At 41.9% G+C, this 25,142-nt stretch overlaps 4 protein-coding genes across 5 annotated transcripts; 1 reads left to right on the forward strand and 3 right to left on the reverse strand.

Annotated features, from left to right (window-relative positions):
* Positions 1-2,110: 2,110 nt before the first annotated feature.
* LOC146969306 (CTD nuclear envelope phosphatase 1A) lies at positions 2,111-12,331 on the reverse strand. Its single transcript, XM_085806182.1, has 8 exons — positions 11,529-12,331; positions 8,491-8,557; positions 5,971-6,089; positions 5,806-5,877; positions 5,407-5,523; positions 5,079-5,190; positions 4,270-4,354; positions 2,111-3,408 (listed from the first exon to the last, which is right to left on the reverse strand). The coding sequence occupies exons 1-8, from the start codon at positions 11,631-11,633 to the stop codon at positions 3,348-3,350; spliced, it is 738 nt and encodes a 245-aa protein (XP_085662308.1). The 5' UTR covers positions 11,634-12,331; the 3' UTR covers positions 2,111-3,347.
* Positions 12,332-13,766: 1,435 nt separating this feature from the next.
* On the reverse strand, positions 13,767-16,113 carry elp5 (elongator acetyltransferase complex subunit 5). The gene is made up of 8 exons (XM_085806259.1): positions 15,799-16,113; positions 15,647-15,707; positions 15,474-15,554; positions 14,931-15,142; positions 14,621-14,796; positions 14,447-14,539; positions 14,258-14,358; positions 13,767-14,129 (listed from the first exon to the last, which is right to left on the reverse strand). The coding sequence occupies exons 1-8, from the start codon at positions 15,851-15,853 to the stop codon at positions 14,021-14,023; spliced, it is 888 nt and encodes a 295-aa protein (XP_085662385.1). The 5' UTR covers positions 15,854-16,113; the 3' UTR covers positions 13,767-14,020.
* Positions 16,114-16,341: 228 nt separating this feature from the next.
* On the forward strand, positions 16,342-21,107 carry phf23b (PHD finger protein 23b). Its single transcript, XM_085806258.1, has 5 exons — positions 16,342-16,884; positions 18,153-18,184; positions 18,304-18,396; positions 18,507-19,128; positions 19,307-21,107. The coding sequence occupies exons 1-5, from the start codon at positions 16,857-16,859 to the stop codon at positions 19,498-19,500; spliced, it is 969 nt and encodes a 322-aa protein (XP_085662384.1). The 5' UTR covers positions 16,342-16,856; the 3' UTR covers positions 19,501-21,107.
* Positions 20,699-23,348, reverse strand: LOC146969309 (uncharacterized). 2 transcript variants are annotated; one of them, XM_085806261.1, is made up of 5 exons: positions 23,196-23,348; positions 23,011-23,109; positions 22,687-22,895; positions 21,812-21,875; positions 20,699-21,448 (listed from the first exon to the last, which is right to left on the reverse strand). In XM_085806261.1, the coding sequence occupies exons 2-5, from the start codon at positions 23,107-23,109 to the stop codon at positions 21,446-21,448; spliced, it is 375 nt and encodes a 124-aa protein (XP_085662387.1). In that variant the 5' UTR covers positions 23,196-23,348; the 3' UTR covers positions 20,699-21,445. The 2 variants fall into 2 exon arrangements, with proteins under 2 accessions (XP_085662387.1, XP_085662386.1); XM_085806260.1 differs by having other exon boundaries at positions 20,699-21,411; positions 23,196-23,343.
* Between the last annotated feature and the right edge of the window lie 1,794 nt (positions 23,349-25,142).

Raw genomic sequence — 25,142 nt, forward strand, 5'->3', positions numbered from 1 at the left:
GAAAAACACAAAGTACGAGTTTCCTTGAACGCACCATGAGTTAGCAGCCCCCGCCCTTGTCAGGCATCAATTGGTCCTCGTGCTACGTCACCACATTCACGCGCATCCCTTGGCTGCACACACAGCCCTTCATGCCGTTCTCTCCCCTCATTGGATAACACTTGTATCCCACAAGGAAAATTTTCTCCTCGGGTTACAGCAGAGCAGAGTGACGGAGAGACTCGTGTTTAGGCTGAAATACTTCATGTAAGTGATTGCTGACGGAAAATAGGACTATTTAGGACTTATATTAACAAAAACATTCCACTGATATCTGCTTTAAGTACACAATTGATAATAATAATAATAAAGAAAATACCCTCAAGTATCAATGGGCAGTAATACAATCGTGTACTTACAATATTCTCTTTAAATCAAAACAATTTTGATCTACAGCTCTGTGTGAACTCCCTCTCTTTTAAAGAAGCAGAAAACCTCAAATAATAATAACTTACAGAAGCATTTTAAATACAGCCTCAGTGGTATCTATCTAACTACACTGGTTTTTAAAAGTGACTACCATGCTGGTTTATAGCTACTGCCTGACCAAATATCATGTACCTAATTTTAACTCAAAAGTGCTTGTTTGTCCTGAGAGGGTAGATGAGCAGTGGTTTAAATGATTTAGTCAAATATACTATACCATGTGTGAAATGAAATAGTCCTTTATTATCTATTTCATATAACAGGTTGGTAACCTGTGCATTGTTGCGCAACTGATCCACCGCTGTGACTCACTCTGCTTTTATCCATGTGACATCTCTCCCTATGCGCTTCACAGTCTCATGATGGGCTGTTCTGTGTTGAGTTACATCATGGAGATGAATCTGAAAAAGTCCCTCCTGTCTTCACATTCCTCTTTAGACAAAGCACGAAGCTTCAAATGTGAAACCAGACACCGTTTGTTTTTTTAAATGTACTGGGTCCAGCCCATCGTTGATTTGATCAATTTGAACCCTTCAGATCACCTCTACTTTAAGATAGTAAGTTATACTCTGCTTTAAAACAGGATGCAATGTGCTGAGTCACTTGGTATGACTGCCAATGTCAATATTTGATGACGGAGCATTAAAAATTGGATTGCAGTTGTTGTTTTTTTTGCTGTGTCCATGTTCTGCTGCCACCTCCACCCAGACCTGGTCAATATGTTGTGCCTGGACTGAGCCATTCTTCCTCCCTGTCAAATTATTTCTTCCACAGAAGTAGCATCTACCTCATCCACCACAAACCGCTAGTGCGCAGCTGCGGTTCAGTCCAGGAAAGGACAACCTGCCTCTTCCCACAACTGAGGAAGACTCAGCTGCTCTCTCTCTCATTCCCCCAAACCTAAAATGATGTCTTTGTGAAAGAAGGGATATATTTTTTACCTACGTAGGTGCAAGTTTCCATCAGGAAGCTCTACATGTTAAATCTCAGAGTGATGAACTTCAGCTGCAACTGGATGTGAAAGAAGGAAAAAAAAATCTGTACCAGGAACAACATGGGTTATGATATTTGTGCAGTTGCGTTACTGTAAACAGTGACAGATGAATTTTCCACTGTTTCACGCTTGAAGATTTACTACACAACATCACGAGGAGGAAGTAGAGGTGTGGGGAAACAACAGACAACACATACCAGTGTGCCAATAGACAACAAGAGTGCCTGCACTAGTATGATGTAAACTAACACCTCTAAAATGAGAATATTTTTACAAATACGTGTTTATGTTTGTCAGAGCTGTGACTGATCAGCAGGTGAAAACCACCAATGTCAAGTACCAAACTCTGATCAGGTGTTACTTGTGTGTTGTGACTGAGATGGAGAGAGGAAGAAGGTAATAAACCTTAATCTCTAACTTTGGTGTTGAAGGGTATTCTCCTTAGGAAAACCCTGAATATATCGTCTCTTGAGCAGCATAGTAATCCTGAGTGGACCAGTGCAGTTCCCTATTACACCACATGATGGCAGCAGATTATCAGCAAAAGCAAAGAGACTGATTTTGGCTCCTGATGTCTCTCCCCAGTGACATTAGTCAGCAGACAAGCTGCAAAATGTTACGTTAAAAAAAAAAAACGAGCTGGATAGTGACTGGCCGATACTGACAAGTGTTTTATTAGTAACACAGACCTGGAGACAGAGCCAATAAGAAGCCGCTGTGAGCCTTAACAAGACTGACATTGTTCAGAAGGCATTTAAAGACGGAGGGTCTAATAGTTGAACCCATACATTAGGGGAGCGGGTAAAAACAGAAAAGGGGAAAGGCTGCAAATTTGAATCAAATACAAAACCAACTGCAACAAAAACAGAAGGGGGAAAAAAATTAAGTGCAATTCCTATTAGATGAAATCAGGATGGCATCAAATGGTAAAGGGGAAGAGCGAAATGTCATGGTATGCAGAAGTCATATTATCATATAGTATGGTCACAGAGAAACAATCAGATATGGAAAGGCGGCACGGCAGTCCACATATCGTTACAAGCCATCTTTTTTTCTCACAACTTTTCAGTCACGTCTTAATCCCAAGTCCCACGAGGAGCTTTGTGGAGACAGTGATGGTTATGGCTGAAAAATGAAAAATAAAAATCTCAGACTGCTCGGCTATTTGTCCAGAAAAAAATGCCTGTGGATGGTATGTTTCCAAGCAAAAGTTCATCAATTACATCATGTAAGTTGATCCGTTCTTGTTGGGGGGAAGGAATCAATGAATCACCGTTTGGGCATGAGGTCGATGCAAAAAGGGGCGGTTTTCTATTTTCCTGCTCTCAGATGATCCGAGAGGTTAAGACAGTAGATGGATGAGTTGTTTGCTCAAGTGCAACGTCTGGTGGTGGTGATGGGGGAGGAAGAAGAATTAATAATGTAGAATTGTCTTTGTTGCTTTGCTGATCCCTCTCTTTCCCCCCCTCCCAATCTTCAAAAAAGTTTAAAAAGGACTAACGAACTCAGCAAGCATACTCCGACTCACGTACACAAGCTCACCTCCATACGTACACAGTCAGTATCAGGAGCGATAAGGCAGAGAGGCTCCGTTTTGTTTTGGAAAAAAAAAAAAAATACAAATAAAGAATCAAGAAGAAGAAGAAGAAGAAAAAAAAAAAAAAGAAACAAGCTGACTCCCCCTCCCTCCCCAGTAGTTTGTGGGCTCTAGTGATCCCATACTGTTCATCCCGTGATAGGCGGTCGCCCCAACCCTCGTCTCCTCAGGACACGTCTGAGAGGCTCAGAGAGGGCTGGTGGGTCGTCTGTTTGGGAACGGAGGGCAGGAAGGAAGCCGGCGGAGAGGAAGAGGCTGGTCGACAAGTCCCGCCCCTCTCATTTCAGCCAATCACCAGAGCCGGTGCTGGTGGAGGTTTCGACTGAGGACGGAGCGGACATCAGCAGTGAACCTGAGAGAGACACAGAGAGAGAGAGGTGCACGAGTCAGCAATCTGAAACTGTCGGCTGTGAGCTCAACCGTTAAAGAAACAGGTTGAAATTTCAGGTGATATGCTAATTTATTTTCACTGACAGTGAGATGAGAAAATTGAGACTCAGTTTCACCTCTGTGCTTTGAGTGCAGCAGTAGAGTCAGAGGTGTCGGGCTGAGCTTAGCATTAGGACTGGGAAAAGGCTAAATGAGCTAGTCTGACCCTCTGAAGTGATAAATGATGCCTGTTAATACCTCTAAAGCTCTCTAATGAACACACTGCATCTCCTTTGACCATTGTTCAATCAAATTATTAAACACTATGCTTTTAGAGAAAATAAACTGCTGTGATTTCACAACAAACAACAGCTAATCAGTCTAGCTGCACAAAGTCGCAGTGTGCCAGACGGGGTCAACGAGTTTTGGTTTTGAACAAACTGACCAACACTGAAGAGACTCAGGGTTCAGTTACTGCAGCTCTAGTTACACCACCTAACAGTTTAAACATTTTAGTGTGTGCATGAAATACATTAAATACAGTGTGTTAGTATAGAGTAAGAGCGTTGGTTAGAAGCTGTTTTTTAAGTTTGGTGAAAGCCAAAGTGAGACTAACGTCAATGTGATGTTGCATGCATTCAGTGTTACTGTTACCAACCTATATTTTGACAGCCGTTAATGTGTTTAAACCAATTAAAGTAAAGTAATGTGTCACTTAGCTGCAGCCATGACTGTGCACCTCTGTAATTATCACAGAGAGCTGCTGGTGGACGTGAAGTAAGACATGACTCTGAGTGTTTGCCCTGTCTATTTGCTTTCATGCCAACTTTATTATGCATTTTACCTTAGTGCATCCAGCATAGGCAGCAAGTTAAGAAGTGCTGTGTCACTAGGGTCGCTGAACCAGGACTTGATGGGTATTGCATTGTCTGGAGGGTAGAAGACAGCCAGTCAGTCGTGTCAGAGAAAAAGACATGGGTGTGATTTTATGCTGCTCTGTTAAAAGAGGTCACTGAGTGTTAGAGGGGTGGCAGCTTTAATGCACTGTTACAGCATCTACAATACAAGCCTTGTAGTGAGGAAAAAATGGCTCAGTTATTTGTCCTGTTCCCGGCTCATCACAAGGTCGACGTGTGTAGGACGACGCCTCGTTTTTAATTTTGTCGAAGATGAATGTACGCAGAACATCCAGAGCTGAATATACACTGCAACAGACCGTGGAGCTTCTGACAGATGTAACACGAGTCAGCTTCAGATGCAGTCTGCAGTCTTACTTGGTCTGCTATGACCTACAATTATAACTGACGCAACCAAACTGAAGATAGATATTTCTTTGTATCTAACTTTACTGACTTTTCTGTATGTGTGCCACTTTTAACTTTTATTACCACTGTGTAAATGCCACTTTCACCACAAACATTTCGATACCACCCCAAAAATTGGTTAGGGTTAGCCACGTAGTGAGGTTACTCGCTTTAATAAACGCTATTGATAAATGAAGCATGACTGTTCTTTTTGCTTATTTGAAAATAAAAGATATAAATGCAGAACTCAATTAACTCACACTGTTAAACTCTATGTGACTGATAATTCCCAAACTTTATTTATCATCTACAGGGGGTGTGGGTGACTGCATGAGGCTTCAAGTCTTACCTGGATGGCTACGATAAGCACCAGGCGAGTTGTCCAGGATGACAATACTGGACAGGTCATCGTGTACTACAGACAGGTCTTTAATATAACTACCTAGATCCAATGTACAATGCTGGAAAAAGACACAAGACAGAGTCAATATGTCATGAAAAAGGGAGAACCACTTGAAAACATTTCAAAAGGCTTAACGTAAAAGTAAAGTATGCCTTTATTTATCCCACGATGGGGAAATTCACAGGGTTACAGCAGCAGTACATACATACAAACACATGGGCGAGGTATGTACCAGCTATAGTATATGCTATGTAAATGTAGTTTGGAGTGGTACCTGTCTGTAGTATCTGCGTTTCAGGATGTTCCTGTTGTTGTCCAGCTTGTCTGCCACCGCTGAGCCGTAGATCTCCATACTGGCTGTGAAAACCACCAGCTCGTACCACTGGCTCACCTGTGTACACACACAGAGTATAATGCACACAATTGTGTAAGTACAAGTTATGTAGTCACGCTTCGTAAGTCACGAAGGATCATAATCCAAAACAAATATAGGTAGATGACGTCAGGTGGTGACAGAGTGCAGCACAATGGAGGATGCTGGGAAAAGATGACAGACTGGATAAAAGGTAAACCTGAGAAAAACCAGAGCTGCGATGCTTCAGTGTGGTTTACTTTAACAAGATAATCTGGGATTCAAACGTGGACAGTGACACCGACAACCACCGAGACTCACCACTTCCAAAAAGAAGTCGACGTGTGGCCTTTTATGTACGAAGAATCTGACTGGGTGCCTATCGATGACGACCTGCAGGGGAGAGGAAACGCTTCACTTAGACACAGCCCGAGTTTACACCTGGATGGTTAAAACATGTGCGTGTGTGTGTGTTGAAGGCCGTACTTTGAGGATAAAGTCTGGCGGCGTGCCAGGTCGCACTGTGGGTCTAAGGACCCCGTCATGATGCGAGTGGATCAGCGTCTCGTCCAGGTCCAGAACCAGAATCTTCCTCTTTACTGCATCTGTGTTATCGGACACAACAGTCACAGTGTACGTCTGTATTCAGAGCACTTCCATTCACACAAGAAACCAGGTTAATGACAACGCTGAGGCGACGCAGGAAATCACACGACTCGCTTACATCAACTGTCATAAAACTGCACACACACATACACAGAGCAGGTCAGTAACTGGATGTCCCTCTTACCTCACTCTTTGATGTAAGTTTTCCAAAGCATTTAGAGGAAATGCTTTGTAGTGAAAGTTATTTTTCTCCTTTCAGCTTCTATGTGTCAGGAATCCACAAACAGCCAACTATTTAAGGTGTTTAACCAACTTCTTCGTATTAAGAGACAACCTAATGTTAGTTTCACTTAAAGGGATACTTCACCCAAAATCGATAATTCACCATTTTTCTACTCATCGTCATGCCAAGGAAGGGTTTGGAGAACTTTCAGATTATCAAAACGCTTTTGGAGTTCCAGGGGGGGTCCGGCTGGCAACAGATTTTCATATAATGGCGGCGGATAGAGCTCACTTTTGAATCGTCCAAAACACACACTATGAAACATCCAAATACCTCCATACTGCTCGTCTGTACTGACCCAAGTGTCCTGAAGCCGAGATGTTCGTTCGTCTTTGTAAACCATTGGATGTATGATGTAAACACGGAAGAACATCTCGCAGCAAATCTCGCGCATGCGCACAAATATCAACAGAGCCACTGGGAGCTACTGCTACAACAAGGCTAAAAACAGAGATCAAATACATTTTTCCCAACAACTTTTTCATGTCACGGCTTCAAGACACTTGGGTCAGTACGGACGAGCAGTATGGAGGTATTTGGATGTTTTGTTTCATAGTGTGTGTTTTGGACGATTCAAAAGTGAGCACAATCCGCTGCCATTATATGAAAACCCGTTGCCAGCCGGACCCCCCCTGGAACTCCAAAAGCGTTTTGATGACTCCGAAAGTTCTCCGAACCCTTCCTTGGCATGACGGAGAGTAGAAAATTGGTGAATTATCGATTTTGGGTGAAGTATCCCTTTACTTCCAATTATTAAAATAAAATACATCCCAGTGTGTGATGACCTTTCTTTATTCTGGCTATAAAAAGCTCTCCTCTGATGTGCTCTGGTGCTGCTAACAATGTCATCTATCCTGGCTATGTACAAATGAATGAACACAAAGGAATCACTCATTCGGTGCCGACTGGACCTGAGTGTCCAGAAGAGGTCTCTGGGGTGAGTTTTAAAGAGGCACAAGTGGAAAAACAATCCTCCCTCTAAAGCCAAGAGTGTGCCTTTGAATGAGCACTCTACACTCTTCCTTGTGTCTCCACAGACATAAGGAAGCCTATTCAGAGTGCACACACACCAGCGTTAAGTGCTACCTTTAACATTTGCATTTCCTCTCCACTTCCATGTCTCGTCATTGTTAGCATCAAGTCTGTTTAGTCAATGTACCACAGTCCTTTTGTTGTTTCCATAGTAAACTGACAGATTAGGCAGCTTCTTGATTTTAGTTACTTATCTTAAGAAACACTATGCTTGATGTTGCTTCTTTGCGTAAAAGGTTTGGTAAACGATCTATTTAATAATAACTTACATTAAATTATAAAATGCTTACACTGCAACCTCATTGTTTTGTTCTACCTTGTTAAATATGAAGCATTGTTATTAATTTGTGGTGGTTTAGGAGGCACTGATATTTCATTCATAATGCATTTGCTGTCTGAGTGAAATTCAGGTATACGGCTTCTTGTGGTTTTCAGTTTTGATGGTGCAAGAACGTTATCTCACTGTGCTGCTGTGCTTACAAACTTCACCTAAAAGCCTTGAATGCAAAACCACCTTTTGCTGTTTGTATGCTCTTCTAAAGTCACAAGAACACACACAATAGTTGCCCAATGCAGAACAACAGGTTCACTGAAACAATTGAGAAAGAAAATACAGGCCAACTTCATGGTTGGCATCTTGCCATGAGATCCACTTGAACAAACATATTAGCGGAGGATAACCCACAGACATGACACACTGTCAACTGCTTGTCAGGTTTCCCTTATATGGAGTCTGTGGGAACTTGTGATTTTTTTCTATTTGAGGAAAGGACGGTCCTGAGAAAAGGGGTCACCCTGCTCAAAGTGTGTCTTTTTACCATGATAATGATCTTTTTTTGCATGTATATGTGTCTTCCTCGACAAACCGGTTCATCTTCTACTTAAATTTCCACATTCCTAACGTGTTGGGATATTGTCTCCCCTTCACGCACGTCTAATAGATAACCAACATGTGCTGAGGTGAAAGCATTGCATTAAGGAAGAGCAGCATCTACCATCCTCTTCCAACTACGTTTGCATCTCGTTCACGTAGGCCCCGACAATTAAGCAGAGCAGTTGTCTCATGAAAACAATTGTGTACTCACTGAGTCTGTTTCTGGAGATGGGTGACAGAGGCAAAGTGTCGTATCGCACCGTCTGATACTGGATTATCTGCAAATGAACAAAGCAAACGAGGCACAGACAATCAGACAATGCTTAATAGCGTCACACTGTTAAAACAACAAACAGTTTCCAACACGGTGAAGCAAAACCACACAGAACATACTGTTTGGTCTTTAAGGTGACAAGTGTGAACTAAATGCGATGAAACCTCCAAACCTTATTCGCTACTGTTTGTCAAACTGTTTGTCTTCATTTCTAAGGCAACGGCCTCTTTGCGATTTCACACAGACGGGCCAGTATTAGTGTTTTGGGAATCCTTAAAGGCATTGAAGAAAGGGGCTTTAAAAAAAGAAACACAGTTGTGCTTTGCTTGATTTGGACCAGATGAAAGGCTAATGTCTCCATGAAGCTCTTTAAACAGTGAAGTCTTCATTTTGAGACAATTACATTCTTGGGGCACCAGTTTTCTTCTTTTTTCTTGCCACCAGGGTTGAAGCAGAGGCCGGCGGCGTGCTGAACGCAGCCTGCCTGTGTGTCCACCCTGCAGCTCCTCCTCTGTGACTTCTTTGCTGTGCACTGGTCAGATCTGACGACAGAGAGGATCCTTTCCAGTGCCACTCTAGCCCAGGGGCTCTGCACTTTTCTTCACAGGGCTATTTTTATCCCCCCCACCCACCCCCAGCTGTCGGTGGGTGTCATCGGAGCATGGGGGCAGACATAGAGAGGAAGACTTGCAGGGTGACTTTGACTGCTTGGTACCTAAGCCTGGGACAGGGCCTCCCTCTGTGCTCCCTCCCACTGCTGCCCTGGCAGAGCCGGCCGGAGGGGAAGCCTGTCGGTGGCGGCAGCTGCCGGGCACCACGGGGGGACGGCGGCCACGACGCACAGGTCCTCGCACCTCCAAGAGCGTCCATCTGGACCCCCGGGCCTGCTAGACTCAGACTGTGCGCTTCGCCCCTGGACAACTAAACAAAACTCGTGCTTCAATTATTTTTGCTCTCTTGACCAAGAGCCAAAAAAAAAACTTCGATCTATAATAAGGCAGCAGAGAAAAGCAGCTAGAACATTTAGCCCTTTCATTTGCAGAGCTGAAACCAGGATATTGGCACTTACACTTAATACTTGACTCCAAATTAACTACGAACTATGGCTGAAACTAGATTTTTCTTTGTTATGAAATGACGTATGGATTATTTTGGCAAACCAAAAGAGCAGAACACAAATATATTCGTTTCACTGCAACAGAGTGTGAAGGAAACCAGCAGCTCTAACAGACTTTAAAGGCTGACTATGAAAGTTGAAGTTGAAAGCTGAAATCACCAACTTCTCATTTCAGTTCTACTTATCAATTACTTAAGTTTGGGGGTTTTGTGTCTTGCTGATTGGTGGAGGCCTTGCACCACACGTTGTTACAGTATCGTGCGGTAGATAATAGCCAGAACCGTTACGCAACATTGTTGTTGGTTAGATTAATAAACCTTCTCGTCATCCGTTTACACATAGTGGCGGCGTGCTGAGGATTATGACCTGGGCCTAATATTCATAATCCAATAGAGCTTTTATTGATCCAAATTTTTGGATCGAGCCACTTTCCACAGTGTGGTCAGCTCACAGAGAAAACATGTTGCGCCCTACGTGAGAACAGAAATAACTGAGGTGGGCACTTAAAATCGGTATTAATAACTTTGTTTAAGAGGTATTGAAATGGCCGGGTCAATAAATGTGGTCCTCAACCACCGACCTGCTGTGGTTTACTTAATTTTTCCATCTATAGGGTCACCTACATTACAATGCTGGCTACATAAGCGCTTCCCTGGATCGTGACATTGTTCCAGTGCATCACAGACTGTAAACAACAGAGCTAAACTGTGAGTGAGAATGGGAGAAACAGAGGGAGAGAAAGGGAACAGTGCGCTCCCTGTGCCGACATAATCCCTCTCCCTTCAGCCATAACATGGACTGGACGACTCACTCTCTCTCAGGGCCTGTTGACAACACCGCAAGTGTTGCACCGCCGCACAATAAACTGCAGACGAACCTCGAAAACAGAGAGATGATGATTACAACACAAGAGGCACTCCTCCAAGCTTGGTAGGCTTGATACGGACCTGGGAGTCGAAGTCCACTCATGTTACACCACACACACGCGCGCACGTCGTCTATTAACAACTCGACGACACCTGTGTGTGTGTCTAAGTTACAGACAAGGCGACTTCTGTCACCTTAAATGCCATGTTTATTGTGGAGGCATTTGTGAGCTATTGAAGGTGACCTGCAGGCTCGATCCTCGAATTTAGCAGCTGGATGGAGGAGGTTTTCTCACTTTGCATTGAAGCGTTCAGTTCACGCCGCCTCATCACATGACAAGAGACACATGCATTATTTAAAAACTGAAGAAAAAAACAAATCTGATTGATAACTTCACCTAGAAATTGATCTGCAACAACTTTGAAGTTATTCAGTGTGACACAGGTTAGAAAAATGGAGGTTTGCTGAACTGAATATATATTAGTTTGGGTTGTTGTTATGAGAAAATGTACGATTTAAAGATTGCTCATTGATCTCAAAGAAAACTGTGACTGACCCATTTTCTGGAATAGATGTTGGTTTACTAAATAAAAAGAAAGAACTCAACACATAATAAAAAAATAAAGCTATCATTAGATTGCAGTTGTACTTTCTGTACAAGCAGGGTGTGTGTGTGACTTGCTCAATATGATTTTGCCTCTGGTCATATTTTTTGACAGAAGTTACAGCCATAAATTTAACACTGGTGTTGTTGAGCTAAAGGGAGAGGTTTGAACCACTCAGACAGGCACGTAATCCACGGATTATTTGGCAAAATAAAAAATCCTCATGATGGGTTGCAACAAAATTAAGACAGGAAACCTGGAGCTGCAGCTGAGCATCCCCATGGATAATGTACCTGTAAGGAAGGGAAAGGCAACAAAAACCGTGACTTTGCTCACACAACAAACTCCCAAACACCTTTAACAAAAAAAAAAAAAACCCTTCTCACCGTCCGTAGGTGCTTCCTGAGGATGTACATGATGAAGCCCCATATTCTGGACGTCACGCCGAGAAAAGTGCGGATGCCAAGTAAACACTGCCGGGTCTTCAGCATGTTGACGAGCACGCAAAGACCCACACACACAGCAGCAACTCAACTTCAACCTTTTTTCCCCCACTCTTTCTCTCTCTCTCTCTCTCTCTATCCCCGACTTGTTGTGGTTGTTTGTAGGGGGGGGGGTGACTACTTACTGACACAACCTGCTTCTTCTTGCTAGTGGGTCAAAATCCGTCTTTTAGCAGCCAAACACACACAACTAGCGATTCAAATGAAACGAACGAGAGGCCAAAAGCAAACGTGTGTGAGTACCTCGCTCTGCACACTTGTGGCTCAATTAGCATTAAATAGGCTGCACTGGCATCGTCACTGTGAAAGACACACACACACAGAGAGAGAGAGAAAAAAAACGTGGACGTGGTCAAAAAGAGAAGAAGCTGCTGCTGCTGCTGCTGCTGCTGTGTGGACCTTTAGCACGCAGCTAGTTGACGAGCTAGCCGTGTTAGCCGCCGAGCTGCCGCTAGCTCGACAGGGTAAAACCACCTTGAACCTTTGGACTAAAAATTACCCCCCGAAAAAGCTGTGGGGCCGCCCCGCTGTCGAGCACCGCTTCCTCGCTGCTTCTCGACCGTGTGGCGTCCGATGGGAGACGGCCTCGTTAAAAGTTCTCCAAAGTCTAACGCGAGCGGACCGGTTAAAAATCAGTTTGTAGTCCAGTGGAAATCCGGAATGAAACTGCGAGCCGCCATCGCCGCCCTGCCGTCACTTCCGGGAGAGAGAAGAGGAGAGAAACCCCTGAAGGTGGCGCGCATGCACGCCCACGTGGAAAGAAAACAAACAGACGTGGACGCGCGAAGGTGGCAGTCTGCACCAATAAACAGCTATTTTACAATTTTTTGAATTTTTTTTAGTAAATAATCTCATCATAATTATGAAATAGTACATCTACAATGTCAATAACCCCCCCCCTCTCTCTTAAAAATGAACTCTCCTTGTTACAACAATGTCTGAAACAAATAAATAATCCCCATGCAAATAAACTCCACGAATTTGTCGCAACTTTTAACCGATCCTAAACCGATTGTATTTATTTGATTTGATTTATTTAATTATGTATTTGTTCTTGTTTTATCATAATAGCTCTTATATGACTGATATGTGTTTTATAATCCATCAAAATAATCTTCTGGTAGCCTACTTGAGTTGACAAAGGTGTGACTTTCAAAGTAAGGTACGGTAAGGTAATGGATATAATTGAGTATGTCATTATTCATGTATTGATCTGTGTTGAATAAGGGGGGGAGGCGACAAATATATTAAATTTTAAAAAAAATTAAACTTTTTTGAACTGCACAGGAGCCACTCTCTTTATTTCTAATATGACATTTATGTGTGTACATGAGGTTTTGCTCTCATTTCACAGTGGCTTAATTGGAGTCAATAAACCTCATTATCCCTCAGATTGAAACTTGTAAAACAATAAAACATGGGGGAAAAAATCACTAGGCGTGGGTAAACACATTTCACATTGTGTATTACACAATTTGGCAGGGACAGTGTTTTACTGTCAGTAGACTCATGGACTTGCCAGCAGTCCCGGTCACAGGAAAAGTTTACCACACCTAAATAATAACTTCAAACTAATGAACAATCTCCTCTGACACTCACATGCAAATAACACGAACAAGCTGGTACAAATAGACCTGGGGCGTTAATCAGGCTCTGTTAAAACAACCTTAAAGGAAACATAAATGTTAAACAAAATTAAAAAACTGAATTTATATTAATAACACAAGTGAAAAGAGGTCTGAATTTACTGTAGTGATAATGTTTGGCAAAGAGTCAAGCTACTTGTGACCCTCATGGCCATTTTATGGCCTTGGTATGAACAGCTGTGAGCCATATTTCTTCCATCTCAGAATGTGTCGCTTGTACTGTAAAATTATTAGAGGCTCTGAAAAAGGAGAAAGAGCTCCACAGATGAGTATGAAACACACATGATTTGTGTAATGAGATGTATGTTTTTCTTTCTTTTCCCCTTAACCATGTTGTAGCCCCTCACAACCCACAAACTGGCATCTCCTGCAATAAACAAGATTGTGTTAAGTCACTCACTCACAAATTATCCATTACATGCACAGCAATCATTTTTATAAAAAGCACAACTAACGCAAACTTATATTTCAATAATATAATTTTATTCATATAATAAAAAAAACATTTGAAATTAAACATGATCAATAAGAATAGGGGAAAAAAAGCTTTTTTTAATAAACATAATACAGATTTCACACAGAAATCTTAAGTATTATATTATATCTTCAGAGTTTGAGGAGGTGGTCGTAAGGCTGTGAAGCTGCACTGCAGAAAACAAGCGCCCTCAGTAACAACGAGGACATGAAATGTGGATCTTCGAGGCCGTGGCTGGGTTTCATCCCCTCACCCTACACGTCCAGATCGTCATCTGGATCCTCCTGGTCGTAGTCATCGTTGGCATCGGGCTCGTACAAAATCCGTCCGGAACCTGGGCCTGAGTGGAGCAGAGCCGTTTTCCTGCAGATGTAAAGACGACAGTATTTTTTTAATTATTTGGAAAAAGAAAATGTGAAAAATGTATGTGTATTTTTATATACGTATATATATATAAAACAATATATAACAACTGTGGAAAAGTTTCTCACTTCTCTTTGCTGAAGACAAAGGGAAGTGCAAGTTTCTCCTTGGCTTCACGCTCCGTGTTGGACAAGCGCAGGTTGAAGGTCAAGTTAGCTGTTGGATCCATCTACAGAAACATACAAATCAAAAAAAAATTTAGTCTGCGCTCTTTCAATATTCTTTTGATTGGAAACAAGAAATGTGCTATATTTCACCTCCTGTTCTGAGTCCGACTGTTTGGGGCCGCCATAGCCGGTCTTACTTTGTATTATGACTGTGAAATCCTCTTTGATGTTAAAAATCTCCTCCTAAGCACAAACAAATAAAGCTATCAATCATTTTTAGCACTGTAGGAATAAAATAGTCATCACAAGGGAAACATAACTTACATCTTGGGTGACTTTCCCAGATTTTGAGCGCTTGGTTATTTTTGCCACTGCTTCATCCCCCTTCAATCCAGGTGCCACAGTGATGACTGAAGAAGCCAAATGACAAACACTTCCCACAGTACCTCTCTGGTGCATATCTGCATGGAGCAGACCAATAATAGCTCTCACAGCTCCCCCTAATGAAAACACAGGAAATAAAAACTTCAACAGTGCAGTTACCTCGTAATCTTACAGTTTCACTTAATTCAAAAAAATCAATCAACTATGATAATTCAACAATAAGATGTGTTGCAGTTAGATAATGTATCACCTTTTTTAAGTTGCTGAAGAGTTTTACAAACAGCAGCAGGACTGACATGTCTCAAAATCCAGGAGAGGGAGTCAATGATCAGAGTAGCTGGTTTGGGCTGCGACGTTTGCTTGACCAGATGTGCAAGTTCCTCAAATTTGAACTGGTGAACTGTGAAAGCTGGGTGATCGGTCCAGCCGAGAGGGTCAGTGAAGGCATCATGAAAGTGTAGCCTGAAAGAAACAGATATGGTTGATCAATTGTCAGTTTGGTTATAGGTTAAATAGACCGTGCTATAAAAAGGGGGTGATGCAAACTATTATTACTGATCAATGGAATAAGCAAAATGTCACACATATTTAAACAATTCAACATGTTGCGTTTGAAAATCTTGCTTGTTTGGATTGAAGAACAGTCGAAAATCCAAAGCAAGTTAGCTCTCAAAGACACAGTATAAAACAGAAGAACACATTGGGAAAGTTGAGCCTGTGAATCCTTTGTATTTTGCACCAATTCACCAATATCAGAGTAGGTGGCAAATGATCAATTGGTGATCTGAGTTACCTCTGAGTGGTGGATCCTTTCAGTCCATCTCTCAGCTCCTCCTCACTGACCTCAAAGCCGAGGACATGGACAGATTCCTCCCTGAATACACAGATCAACTCCATTAGTTTACTATGTCACACTGACAGCAGTGCAGACATAACTGATCTGTCAGCATAACCACTTGTAAATACCTGAGCAGTGCAGCATTAATGAAGCTCTTCAGGAGGTCTCGACCAGAACAACTCGCAGAATCTATCATAGATATAAATGACAGGACTTTATGCTGTTATTCCTTCGACTCAGTTAATGTTCACGATAATATAAGGCATACAAAGGCACTTACCTTGTATTATGAGAACCCCTCCACCATCAGAGCCCTGCAGTAATTCAGGCAACATGGCACTATATAAATATACTATATGAAGTACAGGTAGCTTTAGCTAGTTAGCATGCTGTTGATTCGCCGCCTATTGAAACGCGAAAGACATGAGGAAAAATCAGAAAACTGTTTGGTCAAACGTCAGAAAAACGTCATATCTTATAATATTGGATGACAAACGCTAAAAGTCGCGGCAAGTTGTATTTAAGAGGGAAAAAAGCTTTCACGAGTCCGGCATTTTTTTTTTTTTAGCTGGGTAGCATGTTTCCAGTAGAAACGTCTAAAAACTTCATATCCCAGAATTCCCGCGGACGTTGTGACGTGTGAGATGTGGGAAATGCAGTGCGGCCGTTGGGAGATTCCGTGCTTGCGTCGAGGCGAACGGCTCGAACGATAAACTACGTTACCCAGCATGCCCCGGGAGAACCGCTGCGCTGCCAGCACCAAGAGGCTTCTTCTGCCGCGCACGGAGGAGAAGAAGACCGTGCGGAATAAAGTCAAAACTCCAGTCGTTTTGTATGCGGCGGACAGCGAAGAAACGGAAAACTTCCCACTATGGACCTACATTAACTACCACCCATGTTTTTTTTTTCTCCAGGGAAACCTCACAGTTCTGCCATTTTTCAATACCGATTGTTATATAAATGCAGTGGCGAAGAAAACGGAGCTTTAAGTGCAGCGCGTTAAACGACAGAGGTATTAGTATTTTGTCGGGCTAATAACGTTAGTGTGGCCGGAGGCGGTCTGCTTCTGGTGCGTTAACGTTAGCGGACCCCCCCAGCAAAGCAAAGGGGGGATACCACAACTTGGACCCCACCGAGGACGGGCTTTTTTCTTTTTTTTTTTGCTAAGGAGGTCTTCTTCAGTGTTGCGCGCCCTTGGGTTACCGCTGCTAAAGTTGGCCGGCGGTAAGGTGCAGCCACGCCGGGGGGGAAAGCACAGCGCGACGGCCGCTCTTCTCCGGCTAGCTCGCCTGCTGCTGCTCCAGTGTGCTGGATCGAGGCCTTGTCGGTGAGGCGACAATGCTTGACATAATGTCTGAGCACCAAGGTATGTTTCAGCAGTTAAACGTTAAACGTCTCCCTGTGGTGTTGTGGTTTGTTTCACTGTTAAAATCGGGTTGTCGCATTTTTTTTTACTGACATTAAATCTGATTACCTAATGCAAGTTATGGCTAACGTTAACGTTACGTCTGGTTGCGTATGCTGTATTAATAACACGCTTTTGCTCTTGACAAACTTGTGTTTTGTCGTTATAATGTCATGGAAGTTACGTTAAAGTCAATATTGATTCTTTATTGTCACGTTTAGGTCGGTGGTAGTTGTTAATCTGGACTGCACAGTTAAGAAATTAGCCTGATGGTTTAGTTAGTTAAGGCGCCGATCCACCTAGCTCAACGCTAATAGCTGAATTGCTAATTTTACCAAACCACTTCGCTGAAACACCGTTTAAACTTCAAACAGTGCTTTTGTCAGGCAAGAAAATAAACATTTTGAACAGTAGTTGAACCTTAAACACGGCCGATTGAACGTTACACACTTGCTAACAAACTAGCATAGCCACCGAGCCTCCCACTTCAGTTTCAAGAAAAGCCAGCACCGCTAGCATCGTTTAACTCTCACAATAATTGGAAATAGGCACATGTATGCAGTGTACAGTTGTTATTTCACTGGTTTCTTGGACATTACAATCGTTAAAACCAGCTCAAACCGTATTTGCCACCGTCGCTGCGATGGGATAACGTGTTGTCAGCTAACGTTAGCATGTAGCATCCAGCCAGCAGCTCTAACTACATCTCAAGTTAAAAAAGCTTGGCAGCCGACATTATCTGACCACTTCAGGATCTATTTTAGTGAATCAATTGTTTTTTTTCTTTCTTCTTTTTAAAAACAAGCCTCGCATGGAATCGGTTAACAATTATTTATGGCTCGATGCCGAAATATTCAGACTTTATGTGTGTAAAGTTCACACAGTGATCGAATGACACCGGTTGCGGTTTTATTGGCAGAAACACCAGATGACAGCTTTTCTAGTTTCCCCTCCAAACTGATACTGGTAAAGTCTGATGGTTATCTAAACAAACACTGGTTTTAAATGAGCCCAACATTGTGTCACCAACTATCTTTGTTTGGTTACTCGGTCCTGTTAGCACCCTAATGCTAACATTAGCCCACTCGTGTGTAATGGTACCTCTATGCTCTGTGTGTCCTGTATACTGTATATACTCTATAGGTGCCTCCTGTGTGTTTTCGCTGTTGAATGAAGACGGATTCACGTTGTAACTTACAGCAACTTTTTTTTTTCTTTCCCTTCATCAGATTCGCTGTTGACGTGCAAAACGGAACCTCTGGTGAGTTACAGTCATGTTTCTTTAAAACACTGTGAGGAGTTACATCAGTAGCTTTCTGCTATTATTGGTGCTTTGTCAAGATTAGATTCGCCTTTTTAACAATAGTCTGTTATCTGCAGCCCCCAGAGAGGAAAAAGAGGACTGTTGAGGACTTCAACAAGTTCTGCAGTTTTGTCCTGGCGTATGCTGGTTACATCCCAAGCTCAAAAGAGGTAAGCAGATTTGAAAACCACTGTGGAAGTGAAAAGGCAGTTGTTTTTTTCTTCCTATGATGCTAAAGTTTTGAGAAAATACTTAAAGGATGTTTTCCTTTGTCTTGTAGGAGAGCTCATGGTCCCCAACATCATCCAGCTCTGCACACAGTTCAGGGTTGTCAGCAGACGGAGGTGGTGGAGGCAGCAGCAGCTCCATGGGCAACACATGGGCGGACGGGAGCTCCGACATCCACACCATCCACACGTTTGTCCGCAAAGCTCGGGCAAATAAGGGCAAAAATATTCGCCGCATGCACTCTGATAGCACTCTGCTGGACAAGATGCGCCTTAAAGACTCCCTGTACGAGAGCCAGGCCAGCACTAAGGCAGAGCGCAAAAAGGACAAAAAACTGAAAAAGCTATCGCTGGGCTCTGCCATGACGGCAGCGGACAGCGGCAGCAGCGAGGGCGAGAAAAGAGCCCGTATCAAGCGCAGCAAAAACTCCACCAAACAGCCGAAAGCGAAGAAGCTCAAGAGTTCGACCGCTCAAAGCGAGACAGACTCAGAGGCGCGGCACACACATCCAGAGGTACGACCGGTCAGAGAGGAGCTGACGGTGCACGGGAGCTCCAACACGAGCCTGCAGGGCCTGGGGAAGATGCAGCCGGACGAGTCCCTCAGGGAAGCAGAGATGAGCTCCAGTGAGGGTGAGACCTGGATCGCAGATGAAGACATCATGGTCGAGTCAGGTATGTAACTGTGACTTATTATGAAATACCTTTCATTTTTAATAGTATTAATTATGATAATGAAACATAATCCCAAACCCCTTTAACACAATCTCTTGTGAATCAATCGTGTTTGTGTGTATCATCCCCACCCCAGCTATGGCTTATTAACTGAGTTCTCCGTGTTTCATCATCACAGGGGACGATTCATGGGACTTGATCACCTGTTACTGTGGGAAGCCATTCGCGGGACGGCCGATGATCGAGTGCAACCAGTGCGGCATATGGGTGCACTTGTCGTGTGCGAAGATCAAGAAGTCCAACGTTCCCGACATCTTTTACTGCCACAAGTGCAGGGACTTGCGGCGGTCGGGACACAAAAAAGACCCCTAGACACGACGAGGGCGGAGGGGGACGAGGAGCACCCTCCCTCTGTTTGCTGTCCTCTCTGACACTTCTTTTCTTTGATGCCTACAGCCAAAACAGCCTAAATTATCACCTGGATGGCAACTGTATTGTCAGTTTGTAGGATTTCTTTTGACAATCACAACCATTCTTATTTATCCCTCACCATTTTTCTTTTTTTTTTTTTTTTTCCTTCCCTTTGGCTATTGTGAAGAACTGGACAAAAGGACAGCGGAGAATCATTTCTTTGTTACTAATTAATTCCTTCATTAATTGGCTTTATTCTTATACACTGTGCTGGCGATCTGCACATTTTTACATTTGTTCGAATATTCACTGAAGGTGCATTTTTGACTTGTAAGTTATTTCTTGAGGATACCGACAAATCAGTGAATTTCCTTTTTGTGTCTCAAGGAGTATCATTTTCAGTTGGGAAAGCCTTTTTTTAATCTTGGCTCTAAATCAATGAAAGTTTTACACATTGACAAAAATGTATACCTTAAGAAATGGAAAATGTCACTCCTAATATTCGTTTGGAAGTATGTCAATGCTAGGTGGGCAGCTCATTTTATTTTCCATCGTATTTTGGCAGTTTACTCTTCAGTTTGCTTTTTTTTTTTCTTCTTTTCTTCAGTGGCGACCACTGAACGACAAATTGTAGAAATCTCACTCCTTTTTAGAATAAGTGATCTTTGAATTTATAGAATCAGCCAAACGTATTATTTAGCAACTGCAATTGTGTCTAAATTGCTAAATTTCAAATTGCACACAGACAATTCTTTCAGCAGTGCACTTTTTAAAAAATATAAACCCCACTATCATTTCCACTACGTATGTAGATGATACTGTGGGAACATGATGAGCTACAGCTGAATAAATCTGTAGTTGGCATGTAGCTGTGTACATTCATGACCGAGCGCTTAATGTTTCTCCCTGTCTGGCTGTTAATCAATCATTGATAGCCATGTACCATGAACAACATTTACATTGAAAGCTGTTCAATTTTGATGTTTTTGTTTCATGTGTGGTTATTGTTTTTCTCTTGTTTTAATGGAAAAAAAACTCATCGTCTGAGGGCCGGGGAGGGGGCGGGGTTACGTTGCTGTACGACGGAATGGTTTGGCAGCCAGCGCTTCACGACGTCAAAAAGTGGCTCCGAGGCTTGTTTATGAATGGTTGTAAAATATTTGTTTTTTTTTTTCTATTTCACATAATTGTTTATTTCTTAGCTTTCTGAGAAGCGGGTTTAGAGATGCACCCGCGTCAGAGAATGGACATAAGATTGTCTCACATCGAGAACAAAGTTGTAGTTGTACAGAAAATAAGTTGACGCCGCGTAGGTTTGTGGCATTTGTTTATGTTGTTTGGTTTTACCATGTGCTTTTCTTTCGTTGGTGGGAGAGTCTTGGTAAGTCTCCAGTAGCAGTTGCACTCTCTCTACAACATCTATTCTGTGTACATATCCTGTTCTTTGACAACTGTACATATGTGAAAGTGAAGAGAGAAAATACCCAAGCAAAATCTATATTTTCTGCAGTCTGATATTGTTTTCTTTAATTGTAGCTTGAAAAATAAAAGTCTTTGGGAACATACAAGTGATATTTTCTTAAAATATATTTTTTTATTGAGAACTGTTATTTCATCACATTTTATTAAGGTATGAGCACACAGCAAAGTGTTTGTCATGTTTGTGTCTTCTACCAGTAGAGGGAGATGGTCAACAGGCATCTCACTTGTTAGTATGGCAGCAAGTTAAATAGGAGTTAATTAACGAATAAATACGGCACAAATAACAAAGATCACACATGAGTTGGCTTTTGAGAAAATGTGAGAACGAGCTCAGCTGCTGGGAGTTTCTCCTCAGTTTCTGAATCCTTCCCAGTCGATGTCGGGCTCGTCCTGTAACAGAACATCAACACCATCAGCTCTTCATTCACTATTACACAAGAACAAGGTCTCTGTGAATAATTAATGATAAACCATTGTTGTAGTTTATATGAGTGACTCTAGAAATGGCTCCAAGTGTCATGGGAAACCTGGACAAGCTGCGCAAGTTGGAAATTGTTTATGCAAATGATGTGAAATTGGATGTCATCTAAGAATTGAAAGAGGGAAATAGAATGAGCGTGGGTTGGGTACAGATTGTGGCATTTACACGGCTGATTTGTTTAGGAAACAAGTGACATAAGTGTCAATTGTTCCAATAGTAAGGTACAGAGTATGACTGTTAAATGACATGTATGGGCTACAATTTGTCTCAATGTGTAGAGGCTTCTTTTTTTTTTCTCTTGATACTCACCTTTCGGGTTCGGAAACTTGACATTTGAAAGCCGCCGATGGGGTCGAGGGGAGCGACCTTCCTCCTGTAGACACGACAAAGAGAAAACAGTCAGTCGGCTCAGTCCAAAACTTTGAATTAATTTCTTAATTCTGAATTCTGAAAATACATTGGCCACATATTCCAGATACACACTTTTAACTACATGAACATTTAAAATAAGAAAAATATACCAATTACACTGCAAAAACCCCAAATCTTTCCAAGAATATTTGTCGTATTTCTTGTCAAAATGTCTAATTTCTAGTCAAAACTAAACTCTTTTCACTTAAAATAAGACTCATCACCTAAAAATTAGCTTGTTTTTAGATAATTTTCATTTGTTTCAAACGTATTTTCACTTGAAATAAGTAGAAAAACCTGCCAGTGAAAGCAAGTTTTTTGTGCTTGTAATAAGAAAGAAAAACTTGATCGACTATCAGATTTTTCTACTTATTCCAAGTGAAAATATGCTTGAAAGAAGTAAAAAAGTGTCTTAAAAACAAGCTACTTTTTTATGTGGTGAGTCTTATTTTAAGTATATTGAGATTTGTTTTGACTAGAAATAAGAAAAATATTCTTGGTAAGATTTTGAGTTTTTGCAGTGTAACAACAAGCATCTTAATATATCATCACAGGTGTAACTATCAGCAAAATAAAATAAAAATTTATATTTGCATTACAGGATTTGTCACTATAGAGTTTTAATTCACATTTATTTCAATGATGGTTTATTTAAAGCAATTACAAAGTATTTAAAAGTTGTATTTAATTAAGAGAAGCTTTATTTCTGTGTTAATTTCATGAAATGTGACTACAAAACCCCCTCCCAAAGTGAGATTGTCAGTTGTCCTCACCTCTTCTCATTGGCCTTGCGTTGGTACTGGTACTGGTTCTGGTTCTGGCGCTGGCGCTGCAGAGACAGGTGTTGGTCAGTTGGAGTGAAGAACGTCTCAGAGTGAGGAGGACGACCGTCCACGTCTCCTGCATCGCCCACGGACAGGTCCCCTCGCTCTGAGCGATCAGGCAGACGGGAGAACAGCTCCTGGTCCAACCAGCTGAGTTCCTGCAGGACGATAAATCATCATCATCATCATTAAGAGAGAAATAAACTCCACTACACAGGATTATTTGATGAAGTAAGTTGATGAGAATTAATCAAAAATCAGACAAAAGCTCACTCTTTTGTTTCTGAACCTGCTTGGCAGCACAGCAGCAGATAGCTCCTCCAGCAGCAGGTACAGAGCCAAGATGGGTAGCAAACATCTGGAGCAAAGCATCTGAGCAGGATAAAACAGACAAAGTCACATCTCTGACTCACAATGAAGAAACAACACAAACACAAAAACAGCGACCGTCTGCTCACCTTGAATCTTCTGGTTCCTCGGTGCAGTTCTGGACCTCAGGGCTCTCAGTTTCAGCGCTGCGTCTTCTGAGCTGCTCGGCCAGTCTGCAGGGTATTTGTAGCCATGCATCTAGGGTGGGTTTATATCATGGGACTGGCACCAAGGGGGGGCTGTTTAGGCTAAGTGTGTGTGTGTTTTTGTGTTTGTGTGAGTTCAGCAATGCCAATTACATCTGCCGCCTCGCTGTCATCATGACTTTCCAACCTCTGAAGCGGCTCTGAGGAGATCTGGAGTGCTGACAACATGCCTTGACACACGAACATACATATGCACATACACACCGTCCCAACAACAACGCCCTCCTCCACTTTCCTCGCAGTCCAACGAGGAGAGATTGGAGCAGGATAAGGCCTTTGTCGAGGATGTTGACTTGCCCCGGGGCAACACATTACACCCCCAGGCTGACTGCAGCTAGAGTACATAACCATAAACATGTCTTTTATGTCCCCACGTAGGAGTTATTGAAGCTGGTCTGTGAGTGATAGGACAGAAATCAACATTATGATGACAATGATACTAATGCTGATAAATGTAAAGGCGTAAGCGTCAGCAAAATTACATATAAAATGCATAATCTACTTTAATTTTAAAGAATTTGGTTCATCTTTTGCATAAAAACTGAATCTCAAATCTCACACATGTATTATAAACAAGACTCTGTAATGTTGACAGGGATTTTTTGTATATATCAAAATGCAGAATTGCTTCAACAACACTATAATGATCAGGTTTTTTGTTTTGTTCACTTTCACGGTTACACATTACATAACATTGCATAAAATTTTGAGAATGCACAAGAATCAAAACCTTAGTGATGCATTTTGTTTGTTTTCATTCACTTTCTTTTACATTTCTTTTACTTTAGTCACATGTCGTAACTCAACAACAAATTGTCATAATATTTAGAAAATGTTGTCTATTGAGTATTGATGAGTGAAAATGCCGTTTGATGATTCAGCTTCTCGTGTTATTTGTCATTATTCTGTGCAGTGAGATACTTTGTCTCCAAATAAGATACTGACATTTCTACAAAATTGTTGAAACACACATTGAAAGTTTATACATAATATAGTACAGCTACACAATACACATATTTTCTAGTTTAGTTTAGTTTTAGTTTAATTTGTTTATGGTCATTGCATAAGAGCATATACATCAGAATCTCATTTGGCAGTCTCCTGTAACAGCAAAACAATTAAAAAAGTTAAAAACAGAAGGTGCACCAAGGGTCAATAAATAATTAAATATCAACAACATTAAAACATGAAAAACATAATATACAGCAGAGCAATATCAATCACAACAAGTCATATTTGTATCATAAATAATACTAATAGTAATGATAATAATGTTGGATCAGATGTGCAGATGTGTTTTGAAATAAGACTTGAGGGGCAAACATATTAGAAATCAACTTAAAGTCCTGTTACAACGTCCAAACTAGTAATCTAATAAACACATGTATGTGTGTTATGTAATTGACAACCAGAAACGATCAATTAATCAATGACTCACGTATTCATGTGTGCTGCTGTTTCAGTGTGTTTGGGTTTAAAAGACACAAAGGAAAGCACACAGAGATCAGAGATAGTATCAGGTCCCCAGTGTGTGCAGCAAACTGGAGGACTTGATCACTTTGCTTCGCCTGACTTCACCGGCGGATAGCCACCCAATTCAGACCACACACACACAACTCTCTCCACCCCTCAGAAAACAAAACAGAGAGGAGACAGCGTAGCAGGGATGGATGGAGAGATTGTGGCAGAGGATGGGGCCGGGGGCTGGGGGTGGTCCACTCAGCATATGCTCGTTCAGACACGTTTTCACTTTTCCTCTTTTCCCGCCCTGTCCTAATTATTTCTATTTTGGGACACTGAGGCCTACCAAACATAGAGCCAGCGCTGATA

This window comes from Trachurus japonicus, chromosome 18 (genome assembly GCF_045865225.1).
Source record: "Trachurus japonicus isolate A0001 chromosome 18, Traja_1.0".
Lineage (NCBI taxonomy): Eukaryota > Metazoa > Chordata > Actinopteri > Carangiformes > Carangidae > Trachurus > Trachurus japonicus.